This window comes from Eutrigla gurnardus (assembly GCF_963514095.1).
Source record: "Eutrigla gurnardus genome assembly, chromosome: 2".
Taxonomy (NCBI): domain Eukaryota; kingdom Metazoa; phylum Chordata; class Actinopteri; order Perciformes; family Triglidae; genus Eutrigla; species Eutrigla gurnardus.
Window position 1 is genome coordinate 30,811,607 of NC_139916.1, and position 23,085 is coordinate 30,834,691.

A 23,085-nucleotide genomic window follows, 5' to 3' on the forward strand; every position below is an offset into this window, starting at 1 on the left:
TAAAGGCCACAACTGCTGGCAAGTGACACAGAGGCATGTATTTTCACCAGCCCAGTCCCAGTTGTTGCCATTAAAACATGAAGGCGACCTGACCTCCAGTTTCAATACTGAACTACATTGATATACCTACTATAAGAGACATGTTATCTGATGAAGACACAATCCCACAGCCTTAGAACCGTACAAACTATACATGATGGATGTTTGTGAAGAGAGCGCTGATTCTACTTAAATACTGGTAGCACATCCTCAGAAGCCAAATTAAGATTACTCTGTAACTGCGGAATTGCAACTTTAATTTGATGTCATCTCCTATAAGCTAAACTTCTCAACCTCAACAATTTTTTTGTTAACACCACACAAATTAGAATCCATCTCTCTCCTGACCAAACCATCTCTATAACCTGCTGCCCATCAGTCAGTCACCAGGGCAACACTGTCGTTGACGACGCAAAGGAAAGCATGTGATTTCCTTCCTGTTTTGTGTTAGCACCGCTGTACGTCATACTGTGTTTTTTCTCTGTTAATAGTCTGCAATTTACGGAAACAGGTTTTATAAAAAGGTATCGGACATACTAATAATTCTCACAGTGTTGTGGTGACTAAATATATTGGTAGGGAGTTTCAGGTGCAGCCAGTTGTTGAGGTTTGGCTAAAGCTAGTAAAAATTTTGAGCCAACTAAGACCGTTATCACAGTAAATAGCTCAGATATCTTCAACAACAACAATAACATATCCAAGGTAAGACTGTTAAGATGCTGGCTGCAGGAGTGCTAAAGCTTACTATGGCTGCTGTACTCAAGGTAGCTACAACTGCTGTGGGGGATTTACCTTTCAGGCTCTGATAAACGGGGCACTCTTTAGCTTTTAGATCCACTGTATTCTGTGTGGTCAAGACATGTATGTAGACTTCTCCAGCTTTGCATTTCACATTAGAAACACTGCAGCGAGTTATGTCTGCGTGTCCGTGTCAGGTTTTGAAAGCGACTGTTTCTGCTCTGATTCCCTGAGACGACTGGACACGCAGCTTCATGAGCAACGCCCCTTGGTGTCGTAGTATGCCTACATCACTCACTCACTTACTTATTCATCACAAGGTGATGCAGTTGTAATAATAAAATCAATATCCAGTGTGTTTCTACCCGTCATTTATTGCGGCAATGGTATACGGAGAGGCTCTGGTATGTACATCTGGTACGGTGAGTTAGCTGAACAATTCTGTAGACCTTATCTTCGAGGAAAGTGAGTTTAGTGCTGGCATTAACAATCTTCTCCCCCTCTTCTGTGATATACTCATACAGTGCATGCACTTCTTGGTCCTCTTGTGTTGTGCAAATGTTATGTCAATGTTTTGAGAATGGGGGTGATACAACAGTAGCACAGGTAGCTTACCTTTCATTGTGGGAGCACAAGACAGGGACAGTATTATACTTCCCTTTGCGATATTCCACAGCAAACATAAACAACTGCAACTGTAGTGCCTACCAAATCAGTCTTGAACTGGGTTTACTTGTCTAGAAATCCCATACTAGAGAGACATGAGCTGCGTTTCAATAACGGTTTGAGTCGCCCTCGCTCACTTGCCCTCAGCCCTTGCTATGACGTCACACGGAGGCCCCTTGGAGGGCGGAGGGAAAGAGGGCGGAGGGAGAGTGAAAGGGGTAAATGGAACACACCTGCCCTCGTTCACTAACAGCCCAGACAATCATGGATCAACCACACGTTGTTGGAGTAGCGCTATACTGCCTATTCCAAATTACACAAAATATGTGGAGACTCATTTCATTGAGACAACGACGTATTCTGCGCTTGATGGCAATACGTCGGCTTATATACTTACACTTGAAAACGGTGGGCTCTGCCATAACTCTGCAACAGACAGTCTAACTGCACAATTTAAGAAAATGAATTAAATTTAATTAATTTTCTTCTTCCTTCTTTCTTCTTCTTCCTTGGTGGTGAATAGACAGCAGACAATGGTGTTTGAGGTTCATTATCGCCACCGCATGGACATATTTTTCGTGCACCACAGCAATGCATTGTGGGTGATATACAGCTCTGAAGTGGCCATCGTTGTTCACTCGATCACTCAGCCCTCAAGGGTCGATCTCACCGGAGTTCACTTCAGCTGTTCAGGGAAATGGAACAGCCCTTAAGATGGCGGCGGGGATTCCCCCGAGGGCAAGTGCTTAGGGCAAGTGAGCGAGGGCAACTCAAACCGTTATTGAAACGCAGCTATGGTCTCTGACCTGACCACAGCAAAATATCCAGCCTCCAGGTAATACCTCCATTTTTCCAGGGCCCACAGCACTGCCAAGCATTCCTGCTCAGTGGTCAAGTAATTCTGCTCTGCTCTGTTCAAGTCCAAATAGAAAATGCCAACACTTCTTCTGTGTCTAGGCTGGTCACACAAGTGCTTCTCCAAGGCCCACTTCACTTGCATCAGTATACTGCATTAAGGGGTAGTCTAAGTTTGGATGGCCCAAAATGGGAAAGGATACTGAATGGTATTTGAGCCTCTAAAATGCTGCCTGCCATTCTGCAGTCCACTTGAACTATGCCTACTTTCTCTTCAAGTAATTCATGGGTTTGGCTATCTGGGAAAAGTCGTGTAAAAATCGATGGTACCATCCAGCCATACCAAGGAACCACTGTAGAGATTTAAGTGTGGTTGGTACTGGGTACTTTTCCACAGCTTTGATTTTCTCAGAGTCTGCCTGAATACCGTCTTGGGATATAATGTGACTGAGAAACTTTGGCAGAAATAGCTCTCCTTTATATTTACTGTCAGCCCTGCTGCTCGTAATTTGTCCAACACTACATGTACATCTTCAAAATGTTGCTGCTTGTCAGGGGAATAGATATGTTGGGGTTGTAGCAGGAGCAGATTTGGTTATCAACAGTTAACTATCAATATCAATATGATTATCGGTATTAATAATTATATTTAATATATTATCATGATATAATCATGAATAAACGGGGCACCACCCTGGGATCAGGGAAAAGATAACCTAAAACTGTATTCAGTCTCAATATAAAGGTTTTATACTCACATGCCCAATCATCGTGATCATTGGCATGGAAGCATAAAAACAATCTAACAATTAAGAAGGGCGTGAAATTCAAGCACTAGCCTTCACAACCTGCTGTTATCCAGTGACATATACACAACAAGCACAAGAGACCGCTAGTTATAATATAATAAGATTTATTAAAATCAGTAATAATGATCACAATCAATAACACTGCAATTAACAAAGCCTCATTACCTAACTACCTAACACACAAAGCTAAGCTTAAACAAAGGGAGAGACACACGTGGAGTGTGTGTGTGCGTATGTGTGTGCGTGCGTGTGCATGTGCGTGTGTGTGCGTGCGTGTCGAGAGAGAGAGAGAGAGAGAGAGGGAGAGATGGCTATGGGCGGCCACCAGATGGAACTATTCCTTGCAGCGTTCAGGGGCGGAGCCACTGGCGTCCGATGGAGTAGCGAGAGAGAGAGAGAGAGAGAGATATAGCCGTATGTAGCCACCAGATGTAGCTATGTCCCTAGCGTCCACCGGGAACAGCTGGCTTAGGACACGTGTGTGCGGCGTGTATGTGTGTGTGTGTGTTAGCGGGACACAAACAAAGAGAGAGAGAGAATGCGCGAGCGATATTCTGAGGCCCAGAAGCCGTGCCGCTATCACACGGGCGCGCGTGAATGAACTGGCGTTTATACCGCGAGACTGGTCTTTTAACTGATAGTAGAGGCTTTCTGAGCTCACGAATATGGCGGAGGTTAGTCGAAAACACTGTTACAGAAATCAACCCAGCTGCGTGGGTACACGATCAGCATTCACATACAGCAGCACATGAACAAACGGACTCGGCGATCCGCGATCAGAACTTAAAACACATTAACAAGAATTACAAGCATGTCCTACACTATCGAATCTCTGCTTCTGCCCAGACAAATAGCCTCTTACTTTTGTCATGTGAGATGCGTCGATGTGAGGGTTTCGTCCCGTGCGGTGATGGCGTTCCTTGACGCCGGCAACGGACAGTAGTTCGTGGGGCGCTCGTTCAGCGCCGAAACCAATTGATTGAAGAAAACCGTTAGTTATTCTTCCTTCTGCAGGAACAATCGCGTGGCTCGGCGATTTAGTCAGCTGATTTCAGACAAAGACGGGTCGAGTTATCCGTTCTGCTGGCAGCTGGGACGAAGAAAGTTTTTCTTCTTACGGGAGAGTCGCGCTGTCGCGGTGGTCTCCTCGGGATCCAAAAATGATAAACAAAAGAAAAATAAAACGAGTAGAGAAAAAGAGGGGAAAACAGTCTGTTGCTCGTCCAGCGAGTTTGGGGGAAAGACTGCGGCCTAGGACAAAGGGAAACGCTGCAGACGTAATCTTCACCTCCTGGCGTAACGCGAGTTACTTTGGAGAGAGAAAGTTTTTCTGGTGGCCGCGGGATTTATAGCTCACGGCTGGTCCGGGGGACCCCCTGGAGTCCCATGCAGTTGCCAGCCAATAGGGCGCCAGCTGTGTGACGTCAGATCTCATGACCAGGTGGAGGTGACACTAAAATGGTGGTTGTAGTTTTTTATCTCCTTTGTCCCATTGTCTGGCCGCATTGTGTAGGCTTTGTAGGCCGCATTCTGTAGTCCTAACGGTTAGGTCCCAACAGATAGTTATGTCATTTAATTAGACAAACCCTAACTTCCTCTTCAGGTCACCCAACGTGGTCTCCATAAGATGCTGAAAGGTCGCACACAGACGAAGGTGGTCTTGAGCTTACTATCAGGCTCAATAACGTCCTCCAAATCAGAGATTGCTGATGCTTTTCTGCCCACAAAATTCCATCCCAACTATCCCAAGTAAACTCCACAACCAACCTATACAAATAAAACAATTTGTTAAACAATTAAAAACCTTGACATACTTTTGATTCAGACAAGTCAAGATAACTGTACAGTCCTGCTTTTTCCACTTACAAAACACCAACAAAATACTTTTACTGACCTGGAGAAAGTAATCCTTACCTTTGTCTCCTCAAGGCTAGATTACAGTAACTCATACTATTCTGGGTTAAGTCAAGGTTCACATTCCCATCTACAACTGGTTTAAAACGCAGCAGCAATGATTTTACCCAACTCTAGAAAATATGACAATATCAGCCCCATTCTGGCCTCTCTTCGATGGCTGGCCATCCATTTTAGAATTACAGTCTACAGCTCCGGAATACATCTCTGATCTACTCACCCCCCTATGAACCATGCAAGCTGAGGTCCTATCGTAAAGATCTTGTTGGCTGTTCCCAGGTCGAGGCTGGTAACAAAGGGGGGCAGAGCCTTTTCTGTCATGGCCTCTTGTCTCTGGAATGCTCTTCCTGAGGAGCTCAGTCAAATCACCACACTTTCTAGGTTTTAATCTGCAATTAAACCTCATACAGACAGGCTTTTCCTGCCTCCAACCCATAGTCTACTTGTTCCTGTTATTAGGGCCCGAGCGCCGACAACGTCGGGCTGCGAAGCCCTATTGTATTTTGAATGTTTCTTATTATTCTTACATGAAAGTAACTCGCGTTTTGGAGGCCGCAGCATAAAAAAAAGAAAAATAAATTGGTGTGCATAAAAATTACAGGAAATTTCGATATAGTAGTTGCATTCGGCCACAAAAAGTTGCTCGCTAGCGCCACCTAGCATGGGGATTTGCCAACCCCGCCACACCGTAACTTCGATCGACATGAAATTTTGCACACGTTTGGACGAGTGTCCTCTACCAAAAATCCTCTTGGAGTACAAAAGTCTGCCGAGCTAAATTTTCCACCATCTTGGATTTTATGAAAAACCTGATTCTGCGCATTTCTCAGACACCGTTGATCCGATTTGGATGAAATTTGGTGTGCGTACTCGTTAGACCTAGTTTGTAATTGCTGCTGTGTTGTTTTGCTGTTTTGTTTTAATTGTTTTGTTTTAATAATGCTCTGATCTGTAACTTCTGTTTAAAAAAGTGCTATATATGAATAAAGTTTGTATTATTATTATTATGATTATTATTATTATATCCTCTAATCTGAACCAGGATTAAACTGATTCTTTGGACAAAAAAAATTGGCAATTTGTTGCTTATTTGTACTCATGAGGTGCAAACTGCTCACTAGAGTATATAACAGTATAGTATCTGGTTGTTTGTTCACAGAATGTTAAACTGCCTTCAAGCTCTAACCCCACCACCAGTTTTTCTGCTCCAATGAGTACACGGTAGAAGAAGAACTCTCCTTAGGGTTACTATTATGGTACAATGTCTTCAAATAATTTAACCTAGGTCAACACATTTCTAACATCTGTTCTTTCCCAGATTAGAAACGATTGTCTTCGAGGAGAGTTAGAGTCAGTTGGTCACGTGAGTTGATATTTGTAGACTTCAGAGTGCGAATGTTTTGCATTATAAACCAAAGGCTGGGTATATCTTTAACGTGAGAGGAGGGTGAATATGTTGTACCTGCTTGTACAGCCATCCCTGTTTGGTGACCTCTGCTTTGGGATTCCTGCGCATAGAGTTGGAGCGCTTCCCAAACGTAGCTGATGTTCTGGGAATACTTCTGGGAGTACGAGATGTCTGCAGGTGAGAACATATAGATAGTGAAGGAAGATGTATCACACCAATAATTGTGAGGATGGACAGATAGTATTTGTATCCATTCATACATTTGAAGTGAACTTCCACATTGGTGGTAAAGGTTTATTACTGTTTCCATCAGTTGGTTCTGAACAGATAAATCACTGCACAGATGTAGCTGACAGCATCCTATCAGGGAACTCTTTGACTACAAGATGGAGTTGTAAAAATGAGGATTATTTTCTCGACCTTGACATGATGTATATAAGGTCAAAACGGACATCAGGGAGAACTTGTTTTACAGAAAATGTGATCACACTACTTCCTGTTTAATACCCATAGTACACACTTTAAGCTTTTTACAATTTCTGGAATTAAGGATTAATGCACAATTTAAAATTAAGCAAACTGAGTCTGAGTCAAACTGAATTATAGCACCATTCGTGCAAAACTGCAATACAATATGATTAACAGGCAAAAACATGCAATATGATAAAGTAAAAACCTAACATGCATAATAGATAAGTATACAAACGTAATTTATTTCCAATCTGTAATGTATTTCCAATCTAATGATTTGATGTTGTGTCAATGTCCTTTTATTAAATTATTATTGATTATTATTTATATTGTTAATATTATTATTGTGTATATACAGTAGCATGTGGATGCTATATTTATGTATGTCATAAATCAATCAAACTTTATTTATACAGCACTTTTCATACACCGGGTGTGCTTTACACAAGAAAGATAAAAACACACAAGTAAGATACAAACAATAAAGAAAATCCCTCCCTCCCACCCTCCCACCCCCCATACTACATACACACACACACATATACACACACACGGACACACACAGACACGCATCTGCACACTTACTACCGACAATAGGGAGACATGGCAAGGCACTGAGGATTGAGGAAGCGCTGTCGTTGGGGCCATCCACGCTGGGAGGAGTCACAGGCTGTGCCACGCGGGGCACCTGTGCCCAGGCCCTCCGACCCTGACAGACAACAGCTGGTCGGGCCGAAGGGACCCAAGGACAGCACCCCCAGCAGCAGCCCGGACTCAGCTCCCAGCATGGAGGACCCCCCTGAGGAAACTCTGGAGTTAAACCTTAAAAACTAAAGACATAAAATAGGTTAAAAACCTTGACAAAAGATAAATAAATGGAGTGAACGGTTAAAAGGATAACAATACATAAGATAATAAATAAAATAAAATTGTACCATAGGTAAATAAAACAAATACAATTATTTAAGATTAATATCGTCTTAAAAAGCAAGCTAGCAGGAACAACATCAAATATGATAGAACCACATAAGAATGGAATAGAAATGTAAATATTAGTAAAAGGCTGATTAAAAAGGTGTGTCTTTAACCTGCCTTTGAAAATGTCAACAGTCTCTGCAGACCTGAGGTTCTCCGGCAGGCTGTTCCACAGGTGGGAGCCGTAGTGGTAAATGCTGCCTCACCGTGGATTTTAGTTCTTGGTTTTGGTATGGATAAAAGGCCAGTGCCGGAGGACCTCAAGGTCCGCGAGGGTTGATATGGTAAAAGCAGTTCAGATAAGTAAGAGGGCGCAAGGCCATTAAGACATTTAAAAACCAGTAAAAGAACCTTAAAATCGATCCTGAAACAGACGGGGAGCCAATGCAGCGATTTTAAAACTGGTGTAATGTATATGCTCTCTCTCTCTCTCTCTACTCCGAACAAACAACAGTTCCCCCCCCCATAACACGAAGGCATAGGGATGCGACTCTCTCGTTCACCGGGGTAAACTCCAATGAAGCAGCACTCAGCCGGGGATTTGCGAGTATCCCCACACTGAGTCCAACCCCTATCCAGGACTACGGTTCCAGAACTGAGGCTGTGTGTAGAGGTAAGCCCCACCAGATCTAACTGGCTAACCACCTCCCGCACAAGCTCCGGCTCCTTCCCTCACAGAGAGGTCACATTCCACATCCCCAGAGCCAGCCTCTGATGCCTGGGTCTAGTCCGTCGAGGTCCCTGGCCTTTACCACCACCTGTGTGGCAGTGCACCCGACCCCAGCTATTCCTCCTGCAGGTGGTGAACCTACAGGATGGATGCTCACTTTTTTTGGGCTGTGCCCGTCTGGGCTCCGTGGCAAGCTCGGCCACCAGAGGCCCGCTGACGGACTGCTTCTGCTTCCTCCGGACTGGGTCCCTCGTGCTCTACCTTGATTTTTCATAGGGTCTCCTTGAACCATTCTTAGTCTTGCCCCTCAGCTGAGACCAATTTGACATGAGAGACACTACCAGGAGCACAAGTCCCCAGACAACACAGCCCTCAGGGTCATAGGGACACACAAACCTCTCCACCAGGAGGTGGTGGTTCCCGGAGAGTCCCAAAAAGTTTGTCAACAAAGAAATATTAATTACCTGAAGTATAAACCTGGGCGGGGATAGGTTAGTTGATCACTCTAAATTGCCCGTAGGTGTGAATGTGCAATAACAATTTTCTGAAGGTTTACTACTCTGAAGTAGAATGTCTAGCAGCATGGGGTTTCCTGCCATGTATGTGTGTGTGTATTAGTGTGTGTGTGTGTGTGTGTGTGTGTGTGTATACAGTATGTGTGTGTGTGTGTGTGTGTGTGCGTGTGTGCGCGCACACTCACCCGAGTGTAAGGCTGGGTTTCTTGGGACACATCTGACACCATGTTGGCACTTTTGGAGTGAGTGATCTTCTCAGCAGTAGGATTCACCTTCCCATTCATATCCAAATCACAGTGCCTGGGCACAAGAACAAAGGCATGTAGTCCTACTGGTTCATTGTTTACTCTCATTATCTCGTAGCCTGAAAAGACAAGTCTGTGACTGCCACAAAAATTGCTTGATTAATAAATGACAAATTGTGCACATTGTACCTGAATTAATGTGTCGAGGTCTACCATGTCACCAGATAACTGAGTTTACTTACAAGGACCTCTAGTGGCCATGTCAATGATGACTTTTTGGCTGTTTACATCACCATGGCAATAACAAATGTCCTGCTGTTCTGTTTAGTTTGGAGGAGTTGTTCTCTTTCTTACTGTGACTGAACCCAGAACAGTTTTATTATTGTAGCCCAATGCCCAGTCTTGTCCAGGTCTAGTCTTGGACAGTCCAGTCTGGACAGGCCTCATCTAGTGCACTCCTCATATCTGATTATTGAGTACTGGTCCTCTCTTGGCATGTGTGTTATGGTCCCACATTGTTTCCATTTTCTAAAAAGAAGAAGAATTCAATGGTCACATTGATCATGTGACACACCAGGACAGTGTGCAACATAGGTGGACTTTATTTAACTAATTATATCACTAATGAAAATTACAAATAGCACCAGATGCTATTGGGGGGCTTGATAGCAAAGAAGGTGAAATATGCATTTACCACTTTTCACATCCATTACGTAAAAGCCAATAAAAATCAACTTGGATTCTATGTTGAAATGTTTTAAAATAGGAAATACAGCACTGTATACCTGTCATATTTCATAGGTGAAACGTGCTATGGGGGCTACTTAATGGAGGTCACCAGCCAGTCATTTTGTCTTACCCACAGACACAGACACGTCCCAGATCACCACTTCTGATGTGTAAAAAGTGTTTTGAGTTTTTCAGCATATCTAACCCCTCAAGAATGAGAAAAATATCATGAATTTCTCGCTGTCCTCTTTAAACGAACCAAAACTGAGTCCCCTTAAAGTGGACCAAAAGATGGAGGTCTTATCACACCATTATCATTAATTAATAAAATACTCTCTTTTTTCATCATTGAAAATATGCTGAGAAGTTATTAGAGTGGCAAAAGGGCATATCCTGCCAGTAGGACTTACTATTGAGCATGCTTTATGATTCATGAAAGTCTAAGCAGCAAGCAGCATGTTTCTGCTTGCATCTAACATCTGTCTGTCTAATATTTATTTGAAATGTTTTCTAGCATCTTTACAGGCCAGCTGTCAGTGAATTACCCAGTGGAAATGAATCATGCTTTGCTGCTGCACTGTAGAATTCAGTTCTCTCCCCTGATTAAAACTGCTCGTGGCTGACAAAATCACTGTTATGACGTTGTAGTATTTGACCTACATAGCCAGAAGCAAAGCGAAGCAAAACAATGCATATTTATATGTGGCTGTAATGTTGGAGGCTGTTGAGCAGAAAAGAGCTAATCTTATTGGTTAATTAATGTCATGTGTGAATCCTGGTAGTTAATGATAATAGAACAGAGAGGAAGACTAATCCTTCCAAATGCATATACGAAGAGTACCATCAACAGTATATTTTGATTACAGAATATTACCTGTTGCTGGTGGAATACTATGCATATTTGTAGATGTGCTGTGTATAGCTTACTGCAAATAGGAGTGTATTGTTGTTGTCTCTTCCAGCTGGATTGGGCTCACTGCTGGTCCAGCTGGTCCACTCGGGTCATGTTGACTGAAACAGACAGATGACATGAATCAACATAAGAACCCAGACAGTCAGTCAGTCAAATCTCCACATTGTTCCAGGATTATCAGCAGGGATAAAGATAAATACAGTTTTACAGTACTTAACTTGATCAATACTATGATCTTTATACTAATAGGAAAGATGAACAAAACAACAAAGGGCATAGTAAACCTGAATATTTTTTTAAAGTGAACAAACTACTTTCAAAATATTTAAATGCCACATCTGAATGTAAGGTGTGAACTTTTTATAATACGATTTTAACTATTACTTTTAATTTAAAAATAAAATAAATAAATATACATAACTCTTATCTTCCAAAAAGTCATTATTGTCATGAAATGATGGACTCCAGAGTTGTCTTTCCTTTAATATTTTTTATGACATATTGATGTAAAATGGCATACCAAGGTAGCAGCAGCAGAAATGAATAGTGGGTTTGATGGTTGACTATAGCAGTCCATGATGACATCACTAAGTCAGATGATGCATCAGCTGATAAGAACAAAGTGGCGTGCAGCTGTCTGCCTGCATCAGGATCGTCAGCTACTCGCTCATGCTACTGTTCTCTGAATGTGTGTGTTTCATCTGGCATCTGGCCCAGCTGTGTGGCCTCCTCACATACAGACTGTACAGTCTTAAAGGTGCCGTAATAAATGCATTCTATATTAACTGTCAAACTAAGCTAAACTAAACTGTAAGTAGTGCTTTTTAAAAGTGGAAATATATTGAGGTCCCAGTCAAAAGCATTATTCTGCTTGTGCATTAAACACACATTCAAAGAACAGTAGCATGAGTGAGTAGCTAACGATCCTGATGCAGGCAGACAGTTGCATGCCACTTTGTTGGTTTTTGTAAGACCACCTTGATACTCTTGACAACCTTGCAGTAGTTCAATGTCCCATCATCCATGCCATCCGCCTAATCAAGCACTCTGTCACACACACCATATGATCTTCACACAACTCATGCTCCAAAACCAATACCCAATCAGTACCGGTCCCTCCATAGCGATTTCTGATATCCAACATTCCTGCCCTAATTACACTGATCATTGTTTCCTAGAATTCCATATATATATATATATATATATATATATATATATATATATATATTAGGGCTGTCAAAAGATTGATTTTTTTAATCGCGATTAATCGCATTTTGTCCATAGTTAACTCGCGATTAATCGCAAATTAATCGCATTTTTTTGGCACATTTTTTTTCTTCTAAATGTACATTAATATATTTTGTTCATATTCTTAATACTTTTAACAACATAAGGGCAAATTTACTTGATTTATGAAAATGTTTATTTAACACTTCAAATATCCCCTTACCAAAACATGGGATCAAAACAGGGTTATAAGAATATATCACAAACAATTAAAGTGAACATGTCACAGGAGATAGTGTAACAGGAGATAAGTACAGTTAGGATATAAGTGCATTGGCTTGCAAGTGATATCTCAGACTGGACGTATTTCTATGGTAGCTCATTTCATACCCACAGTACGCGCAGATGACTTTGGTCTTATCGACTGAACCATCCGGCAGTCTTTTGAAGGTGAACAGCTTTTCACATAAGGTGCGTGTCCACAGGCAGCGGTGTTTCCCCGCCTCCCATTCATTGTCTATGTGAAACGCCGTGCAATGCATTCTGGTAGCGTCGCGGCGAATGTCGAGAGACGGCGCGCGAGTTGGCCGCTCCTCATTTGCCTTGAAGTCGAATCTACTTTATGCTAATCAGAGGCTCCGGGCTCGACTCGCCGCCTCGCGAACGCTCGCAAAAATGTGTTGTTTGAAGGAGAGCGCCTGTCAATCACCCTCTAGTGGCAGCCCACCAAGCCTGCAATACTGGGAAGCGGCGCGTCCACACGCGTTTAAAATCGCCCCTGTGGACACGTACCTACAATGAACGGGACGCGGGGAAACACCGCTGCCTGTGGACGCGCACCTTCCCTCTGGATCAAGACTACAGGTGCCACCGACGGCCATAAATCATACAATGCGCGTTTTTTTTTTTTTTAATACCGAGCGTTAATCGCGCGTTAAAAAAATTAACGGCGTTAAGAGGATGTTGCGTTAACGCGTTATTAACGCGTTAACTTTGACAGCCCTAATATATATATATATTAGGGGTGGGCATAGATTCATTTTTTTTTATATAGATTAATCTCACTGTAATCTTGGAATTAATCTAGATTAAAATGGCTCATTTGAATTCTGCCGAAGGCATTCATAATATGTGTGTGCTACCTAAATAATGACAAACTAACTAATTCCGAATTGCACAAGGTGCAAACAACCTTAGTCTTGTCGAGGTTTCCATTGGGAAGCTTCTTAAAAATACATTTTCCCTGAAGCAAACCCGGCAGCTTCATAGCTGCATCCATGTCAGCACGTCACGTTTGATGTGGTCATTTCACAGTAGGTATACACAGGTTCCAAGTCTGACTCGTTCTCGCCCCCTACAGTGCAATTCAGCCAGGTATACATCCGGGCTAAAGGCAGGAACACACCGGCCCAACCGTTGGACGTCTGAAGCGTTTGGAGAGGCTCGGACGAGGTCGGGAACACATGTTTGGTGTGTACAGCTGCGTCGGAAGCTTTCGGAGCCGCGCGGACGTTGTCTGATCAGACTGAGCATACGAAGTCTGAGGAGGTGGGCTGTTGGACGTCTGAGCCATTGGATACTCTGATTGGCGGTGTGCTAGCGAATCAGAGTATCCAATGGCGGTATGTGGGCGGGGCGGAAGTGACGATGGTAAACAACAAACCACATAAACAGAGATGGCGCAGAGTACAGATTTTACTTCGTCGTTGCTAACCCTAGCCAGAGTCATCTTTCCAGAAATGCCAAGTATTTAGTCCACAAAGGTCTTCTCGAGTCGAACGAATACTGAACCAAGACTGTGTCTGCATTGTTTTTATCTGCACTCCGTTCCGTCATTTCCTGTTTTCCTGTTTTGGAGTACCGGCACAAGACTAGCGCCACCCGCTGTTAAGGAGGCTTATTGCATCTCGCGCAAGCGCAGAACGTACACACTGCTGTGTTGTCGGAAGCACGTCGAAGCGGTGTGTACAACGCAACTTTTCTGCCGAACGGGTCAGACGAGAGGCAACAGAGTGGGCGGAGAGCGGTCGGATAAGGCAGTTGGACGTCTGGGCGGTGTGTGGGGTCCTTAAAATGAAAGCGAAAGTCATCATAGCTATTCAATTAGTTTTGAATGAGGGCTGGTTGATGGAAATTATCCAAAATGAGGGGCCGGAAAAATATGTCTGGAAAATGATGAGCATCACATTAATAGCTACAGATACTGTAAAACACTACAACTACATATGAGTGGATATATTTTATCAAGTAAAATATAAGTTACAGGTTTACTCAAATTTCAACAGCTTAATAGTTCATAAAAAATCAGGTAGAAATAGGTTAACTCAGAGTTCCACAGCTTATTAAAAAACAAACTTTATTTAATTAACATAGGCTGTCTAAGGGCGCGATCCGTAGCATGGCTCGCCATGATTTCCCCCCACAAGGGGTCCCCCGCCGCTTTGCACTCACACTGCTCAGCCCAAATGGAGCGCCTTCTCTGCATATATTTCTGGTAAACACTCGACCTGCATCAGCGCATGTGAGCACAAGCGGATCTTTGGGAGCAGGCGGCGCGAGCGCAGCCGATTTTGGACGGAGACACAGGCTGCGTTTCCGATCGCATGCATTTGCGCCTATGCATGCACGAGACTTGAGAGGATCCGCCGGAACTCGTCATAAACATGTCAAGTTCCCACCACGTCAAGTCGGACACAGGTGCACTTCACAGACTTTGCACAAAGAATATGGCCTACCCAGTGGCGCTGGCTTTCTTCGTCGCGGACGAATTCGAGGCATTGGAACTCCCCTTGTTGATGGAGGCTGAGGAGCAAAGGTGAGGAATTTTCCCACGTGGTAATTCTTACCAACTAGGGCAACATTGAGGGGAGCGTCTTATGTCCGCACTTATTTGAGACAATCTGCACAGAAAAACATACGGAGGGAGGTACCCTGGAGATCCCGCAAGTTTTTAAAGCCATGTGACATGTCGCAAAGGGAAGTTATCACCAGCATTTCTGACGTTTTTATCCCAGAATGCCTGGTTATGCGAGGCAAATGCATGCGCATGCATGAATGGAAACGCGCCTACAGCCGCATTTTTTTTATAAAAGTACCAGTTCCGGTTCCAGTCCGGTTCCACTCACACCACAAGTCTGAAGAGTGCAACAGCTTATCTAGATACAGTGTCAACTTTCCCAGTTTTCAAAGTAGAAAGCGACATTATGGTGGTTCAACAAGGCGGACGGTCATCAGAACAACATCAGGCGCGTAAAGTACACGAAGAAGAACGTAGCGGGGGCACGCGGTGAGGACTGCTGTGGCCGCGCGTCTACACTACACTCTACAATGTGCTGCACGGAGATGAGAGAGGGCAGCTCATATCGGCCGCTATACCGCCAGCATGTTTTAATGTTTTTTCCACTAAAAGGGCCAGTAAATATTTCTTCGCGGGCTGGACCAACACTAATATATATATACAGTATATATATATATATATAATGTTCCAATTATCATTATGCAAACAGTCCAACCTATTATATTAGCTTTCCTACAGAATCTGCTCCTGGTTACTAAAGTACTTTTTTTGTGGAAAGGCACCTTGGTTGAGGTTAGGGAAGGATATTGGCCTATATTGAAAAAGTCAACTGACATAGAATGCTAGTAGTGATTAAAGGACGAGATTGTTTATTGCATGATTATGGTACAGTCTTGGGAGCCTGTTTTGTACATAATTGATTGGTGTGTGAGAGAGAGAGAGAGAGAGAGAGAGAGAGAGAGAGAGACAGTGGTGGGGTGGTGCCTGCTACTGATGGATAACCTACAAACCTACATAGAAGCAGCTCCTAGATACACAGAGGACATCAGGCAGCTGATCTACATAACTAGCTGTAACTGCTGGAGGACAAACAGGACAGCTGTCAGGAAATCTCCCACATCACATACAGTGTAGCTTACCACAACTCTGACAGATGTTTTAAGATGGACCATGATGTCTCTATTAATGTTCGATTTGTATTTCTGTATTTTTGTATTTGTACCTTGTTTTTTCCATTCATGAGTCTGAGTATTTTTTAAATTATTTTGAATTTGTCCTGCATCTCATGTGAAGCATCTTTAAATACTCAAAAACCCTTTATATAAGTCCTTTCAATTATATTGTTATTATTATTAATTATCTGCTTTTAGGCTGTGCTAGCATTGTACACCTCAGAGGAAACGGTACAAATAGGTATGATTAAAGTCATAATCATTTTCACATATAGTGGCTAATACTCTAAAACCCTGTTAATGTAGGACAAAGTCTTACAGGACATGGAGAATGATTTTGAGCAAAAACCCTATTAGAAAGTTGCGTGATTGATCACAATTAGCAGAATGACACAAAATGTCACACTTGCAGCAACCAATCGTTTTTATGTACTTATATTGTACATATATAGCTTGTGAGTAAGGCTAGTGTAGAGTTTGCAGTTTCAAAGTTTGCAGTTACATTGCAAGCGATGGAGTAAGATTGTTGAGTCTATGACCGTTGAATATGATTTCTGTAACTGTATCAACTAAAATTTACTGGCTGTTGTCTGGTTAATATCCCAAATAGCAAAAGTTTTCAAACAACATTGAGTTATGGTCATGAGTTTGGCTGGAGCTGATCCCAGCTGACATTGGGCGAAGGCAAGACACCAGTCTATCGCAGGGCTGACATGAGACGGCCCTCCTCACAGTGACTGATTCCCTGTGAGACACCAAAGCCTCATCCCACTCCTCTGTTCTCATTCTCCTCAACCTATCTGCTGCATTCGACACAGTCAACCACCAAATCCTCCTCTCCACCCTGGCTGAACTTGGCATCACTGAGTCTGCTCTAACCTGGTTCACATCATACCTAACAAATCACACCTTTCAGGTCACATGGAATGGCTCTATGTCCAAACCCTGTTCTCTGGAAACGGGTGTCCCTCAAGGCTCAGTACTAGGACCGTTTCTGTTCTCACTACACCAGATCACTAGGCACTGTAATAACATCACATGGATTTTCCTACTATTGTTATGCAGATGACACCCAGTTGTTCCTCTCTTTTCCCCAACCTCTGACACTCACATTGCAACTCGCATCTCGGAATGTCTGGCAGATATCTCTATCTGGACAACTGCGCATCACCTCAAGCCTAACCTGCATAAAACCGAACTCCTCTTCACCCGGGGAAAGACTGCCCTTGCATGGATCTGTCAGTCACTGTCGAGGGCATCACAGTATTGCCTTCGTCAGCTGCGAGGAACCTGGGTGTAATCCTTGATGACCAACTATCCTGCACATCACTGCTGTGGCAGATCCTGCAGATTTGCCCTCTACAATCCGCAGGAACTGGTCTTTCCTAACAAAGGACGCAACGCAACTCCTGGTCCAAGCACTGGTCTTCTCCGACCTTGACGACTGCAACTCTCTCCTGGCTGGTTTCCCGGCCTCGGCGACTAAACCACTGCAGTGTATCCAGAATGCTGCAGCACGCCTTGTCTTCAACCTACCTAAATTCTCCCATGTGACCTCCCTCCTCCATGACTTCCACTGGCTCCCTGTTGCAGCCCGCATCCAATTCAAGATGATGGTACTTGCCTTTGTCCTGTGTACGAGTATAATTGGCCATCCATGTATCTCCAGCCTGTTTGTTTGTCCACAGCCACGCCACAAATCCCATGCGTTGGTATTATCTTGAACTTGTTTTCTTCGATAAGAGTGATTTTCTGTTGTAGTTTCTGGTCAGCTTTAGAGAAGCTAGTTAGTTTTGTTCATAGCCTCGTGCTGATCTCCATTGGAGTATTTTTGCTTTGTACATTTTTAGTCCTATAGTGCAGTGTACGTTTTTAAGCCTTGTTTTTCCTCCATTGGAGTGATTTTTGTAAATTCCATAGTTAATCCACAGAATAGAGTAGTCTCAGCCTTTTTCTTTGCCTCCCTTGGAAGTGATTTTTTGTTATCTTTTTCCCATAAGGGTTCTCGTGTTTGTTAGTGCTTTCACTGTTCTCAGTTCTTAGCCCAAGTGTTTCATAGCCTGTTTTAGTTATCACTCTGTCTACGAAAGTTTGGAAATAAAGATCTGCCTGAACTGTTCAATCTCTGCTCCTGAGTCCTTTCTGAGCCCTTTCTGTCCAGGCCTGACGGTATACTCGGACCTGTATGGACTCAGCAGGGGTCAGGCAGTTGGTGGAACTTCTCCAGGCCCGAGAAGCCCGCCTGTCCTGCCTGGAAGAGTTCCAGACAGCGATGGCGTCTCACCTCGGAAATCTTTCAGCGCGACTCCGGGCCTTACAGGAACACCTCGCTCCACCTACCCCAGCAGCTCCACCGATCACAGCCAAGCTACCAGCCCATGCCTCAGCCAAACTACCAGCCCATGCCTCAGCCACAGCCAAGCTACCAGCCTCAGCCCATGCCTCAGCTCCAGCCTCAGACCATGCCTCAGCTCCAGCCTCAGACCATGCCTCAGCCACAGCCAAGCTACCAGCCCATGCCTCAGCCACAGCCAAGCTACCAGCCCATGTCTTAGCCACAGCCAAGCTACCGGCTGCAGCCCATGCCTCAGCTCCGGTCTCAGACCATGCCTCAGCCACAGCCAAGCTACCGGCCTCAGCCCATGCCTCAGCTAACAAAGATCTGCCTGAACTGTTCAACCTCTGCTCCTGGGTCCTCTGGAATACTAAGACAAAAGCTTTAAAACCTTAACTTATGTCACCATGCCTTACACAAAGGCACCAAAACGACATTGTCTGCTCTACAGTACACTTCTTACAATCCACTACATTTCTTAAATTAGATACACACATTAAAGAATGAAATATATTGTAATCATTGTCAAAACATTTTTTTTAAATGCACATGCACATATTTCATAGGTTACTGTCCTGTAATTCTCTTTTTTTCCCTTTTTTGTTGTCAAATCCTGCAATGGCAAAAATAAATAAATAAAAAAGAGAACTTTGAAAGATATCTTCCTGAAGCTTTTCTGTTTGTTTGTGTTCATTGAAATGTGAGAAGATGTACTTTTGCATATGTACAAGTGCCAGCAAAGACAGCAGTGTTTGGTAAAACGCACACCAATGTGTTGTTGCTGATTTAAAAGAGTCATTCAAAGGGTTCATGTGTACAGCATTTTGCTGTTGATAGCAGAGTTTCATTTTGACAAAGTTATACTTAGTCTCCAAGTGTTGTTTCGGTCTCTGTTTTGCTTTCAAGGATGTGGTTAACGTGTTGATCTGCCTGGGCTTCATGTTTACGTTAATGCTGGCTTGCTGGATGTGTCTTAGGACATTATTAAATGGGATTCAGGAGTGAAGATGAGTATCTATGTTTAGCTACTGCTTAGCAGTCAAAATTTAGGGTAATATTAATACATTTGTAACAATGTTACCAACGTTACCTTTCAGCCACGTTACCATAGCTAAGATTTAAACAATGTTTAGTTTAAATCACATATACTAAACTAAATATGAAACCTGAACTAAAGTGACCTTATTAAAAAAAATAGTGTCCACACGTACCAATCACCAATGCAGGACAGGTCCGCTAATGTAACTTGTTTCACTTTATTAGTGAGTTGGTTGAGGTGGCTACTGTATAACTTATATGCTTTATTTAGTAGAGAACTTTATTTAGTGGCTGTTGAGTCGTCAGGTTAATGTCAACAATGACAGCCAGTGCTTTGTTTGTCTGCTGCTCAACAAGGGCGCTGAAAGTAGGAGAGTAGGAAGTGGAGAAAGGCCCATTGGTTTCCTGAGTTAAAGAGCCGGCCGATCCGGTGGCACACGGCGGGATTCCATGCATGGTCTCAAGATGGTCTATAGTTTATGTATTCTACCTATTCATTACTTTATGCATTTGCTTTTTTTAATGAATCTTGTCTGACAAACTTTAATTGTAAATATATATAACATATATACAACAAAGTAACATTTACTTAATGTTTTCACAAATATTCAGTTTAGTGGTAAGTACATTTTGCTTGATACTGGTGAGTGAGTTGTACTTAATAGTATAGCAGTAAAAAATGTACTTAGAAGGTGATTTTAAGGTTAGTTTGTTTTAAGGTCAGTTTAGAAAACACCATAACAATGAATGATCATCATCAACGACATGTCTTAGCACTGCACCACCACAGTGTCACATGGTTCACCCACCCACACACACACACACACACACACACACACATACACAGTAGTCTATACATCATACACACACACACACAGCAGGGCTGATGGTTTCCCTGTTTTTCTTGCTGGCACTGCATTGCAGTCATCTCTGACCTCCAAGCTCCTACTGTCCACTCCTCCATCAACCTCCCCTCCTCCTCTCCTCTTCTTCCTCGTCTCGTCCTAACTCCACCCTCCTTTCTCCTTCCACCTACCTGACTCTCCTGTCCACACGGAACTTCAGCATCCTCCCCTAAATCCGTCATGTACCAGCAGGGCAGGAGACTGGATGAAGGGACGGACAGATGGACAGATGAACAGAGAGAGAGAAGGGAGATACACACCGCTGTCCTCTCCTCTCTCCTTTAGACTGCATGCCTCTCTCTCTCTCCCTCTGCTTGTTTCCCCACCTGTCTCACCCACCCTCCCTATCCTCTCTCACTGCGTCCCCCTCCTCTCTCTCTCATACAAACACACGATGCCTTTTTGCTGAGAACTGCAATGCTCAGCTTCTTCAGTCCCCTCAGTCTGGTTGATATATACGCTGTATCTCCATCATGATCGCTCTCTCTCTCTTTTTATCTAATTTGCGCTCTCTCTCTCTCTCTGTCTCTTTCTCCCTCACCAATAGTCTCACTGTTAAATTGTCACACAATAGAAATCTACTGATTCATGTACATGGAGACAATTTGTATTATTTTCAGGACTTTTAAACTAATGTATTCCAGTTGGAAGTGTTGTTTAAGCCTTCACCACGTCTGTCTGTCTGTCTGTCTGTCAGTCAGTTGGGATGACATTAGGGTACAAAACAAAGATTTAGCAACATTTCGCTTTGGGGAAAAAAAACAGTATCTCTCGTTCCTCTTGGTTTTCTGATGAATGACAAAACCCCATGTGCCATCTGTACTGTCAGAGCTCAGAATAACTGCCTTTTCCCTCTGTCTGTGTGTGTGTGTGTGTGTGTGTGTGTGTGCGTGTGTGTGGTACACCACAGACAGTTTCTGGTTGGACTTAGTTTCATTTGGTCTCTAAATTAAATGAAAGGTACTATCATAGAGCGCTAGGAGACAACAATTTGTCCACACCAAATGCGATGCGAATTTGTGTGAACGCATCTGCACAGTTTTCTGACATACAACTGGTGGTGGTGTTTTGGCTTCATGGTTATCCTGCTGCTCACTGTCCTCTTCTGATTTATTGTATCTGTTATTTCTGGTCAGAATTGACCTCGGCATTCCATTCTCGTCATCTGAACTCACCAGATCATTGCTGTCAATATTTAAACTGTAATTAATATAGTATATATACCAAATTAATATTTATACCATAATTGGTAATATTCAGGTATTCTGTTAATTGTTAGTCACCTATTTGAATTGTTTCAATAATAATAATTACTACTATATACTACATAATTATGTATTCTGCTAATTACTGAGGCCTACGATCATTATATTTTGCTTACTACTTTTATTTATTTATTCTTCTTCTTCTATTCGGCAATGCTTTATATTCATTGTATTATACCAACTGCCAAAATTCAAAATCTTCTGGTATGTTATATCATATATTGTAGCTGGTAAGTAGCATCATAGTCATTTTATCCTGGTAAGCGATTCTTATTCTTGCAATCTCATAGATGTTATGGTATCTGCTACATTTTATAATTGCTCACATTCTTTGTATGTATTGTAAGTGGTGTCATGGTGTCCACCTGCTAAAGGCTCCATCATGATTTTACTTTTACCCAGTTTTAGGTCCTATATTTTATTGAACAATTTAAGACCTTGTTTTAACCATATCTTTTCACTGGAAAATGGATTTTAGTCATCGTAGTTAAATTTGAAAGCTGCTGAGGGTGGACTTTGTTGCTGGAAAAGAGGGGTTCTAATGTTCAATGTCTTCTGACCGATAGCTGTTAACTGATAACCGGATTAGTGCTTCACATGCAGGCAGCCAATGAAAAAGACTGAGTATGAACAAGTGATTCAAGTGAATGAACAACAGTCGCTCTCTCGCCTTTATTTTGAAATGCGCGTTCTTCTCTCAACCACCACACGATCGCCGCCTGCTGGTGGACATGTCTAACTGCACCTTAACATTACAGAATTACATTACGTCACAAATGCACATGGCTCACAAACTCACAGGAAGCCACCTGCAAATATGAGTTGACATTTTTTGTGGTCAAACTATTTACATTTGCAAAACATCTCTTATTTTGGGGGGAAATTTGTTCTACATATTTACAAATCACATTTTATTTTGTGGCTATAACTTTACAAAACATATACACGTACAAATTATAGCACCTCACATTTGTAACATTTATTCTCCAGATCTGTGCTGGTAAAAGTTGGCCAAAATTATGCAAATAAATGAGAAAATGTAATCATAACCAACATGCTCAGGTGACGCGCGGGAGCGACCCCTGCCCATGTGGAAGTGCCCAGACCACTGGCGTAGCCAGAAAAAAGACATTGGGTGTGCACCAGCAAATACTGGGTGTGCCAAATTTATTTTCAACAGTGTTACACCTCCACAAACATTCAAAAGAATACAACATTCATAACACAAAAAATACCCACACGTTGTGTGATTATATCAGTAATAGTCAACAGTAGTTCACATCAGGTCGAAACATTCACACATGTGACATGCTCTCAAATAAATCAATAACAAGGTAAGAAGCACACTTTGTGTTCTCAAAAATGAAACACCGCAAAAACATACACACAGACACAGTGC

At 42.8% G+C, this 23,085-nt stretch overlaps 1 protein-coding gene across 6 annotated transcripts in view; it reads right to left on the bottom strand.

Moving 5' to 3' along the window:
* The window catches only part of plekha6 (pleckstrin homology domain containing, family A member 6), a 130,713-nt gene that overhangs the window by 65,113 nt on the left and 42,515 nt on the right, over window positions 1–23,085 (bottom strand). For 5 of the 6 annotated variants that reach the window (XM_084025336.1, XM_084025338.1, XM_084025335.1 and 2 more), the window contains exons 1-4: window positions 20,553–20,599; window positions 10,962–11,045; window positions 9,246–9,360; window positions 6,484–6,600 (exon numbers count right to left, since the gene is read on the bottom strand). In XM_084025336.1, the coding sequence (XP_083881462.1) occupies window positions 6,484–6,600; window positions 9,246–9,360; window positions 10,962–11,045; window positions 20,553–20,584 (348 nt within the window). In that variant the 5' untranslated portion in view covers window positions 20,585–20,599. Of the gene's footprint in view, window positions 1–6,483; window positions 6,601–9,245; window positions 9,361–10,961; window positions 11,046–20,552; window positions 20,600–23,085 lie in introns of those variants that run through there. The other variant, XM_084025337.1, reaches the window with a different exon arrangement.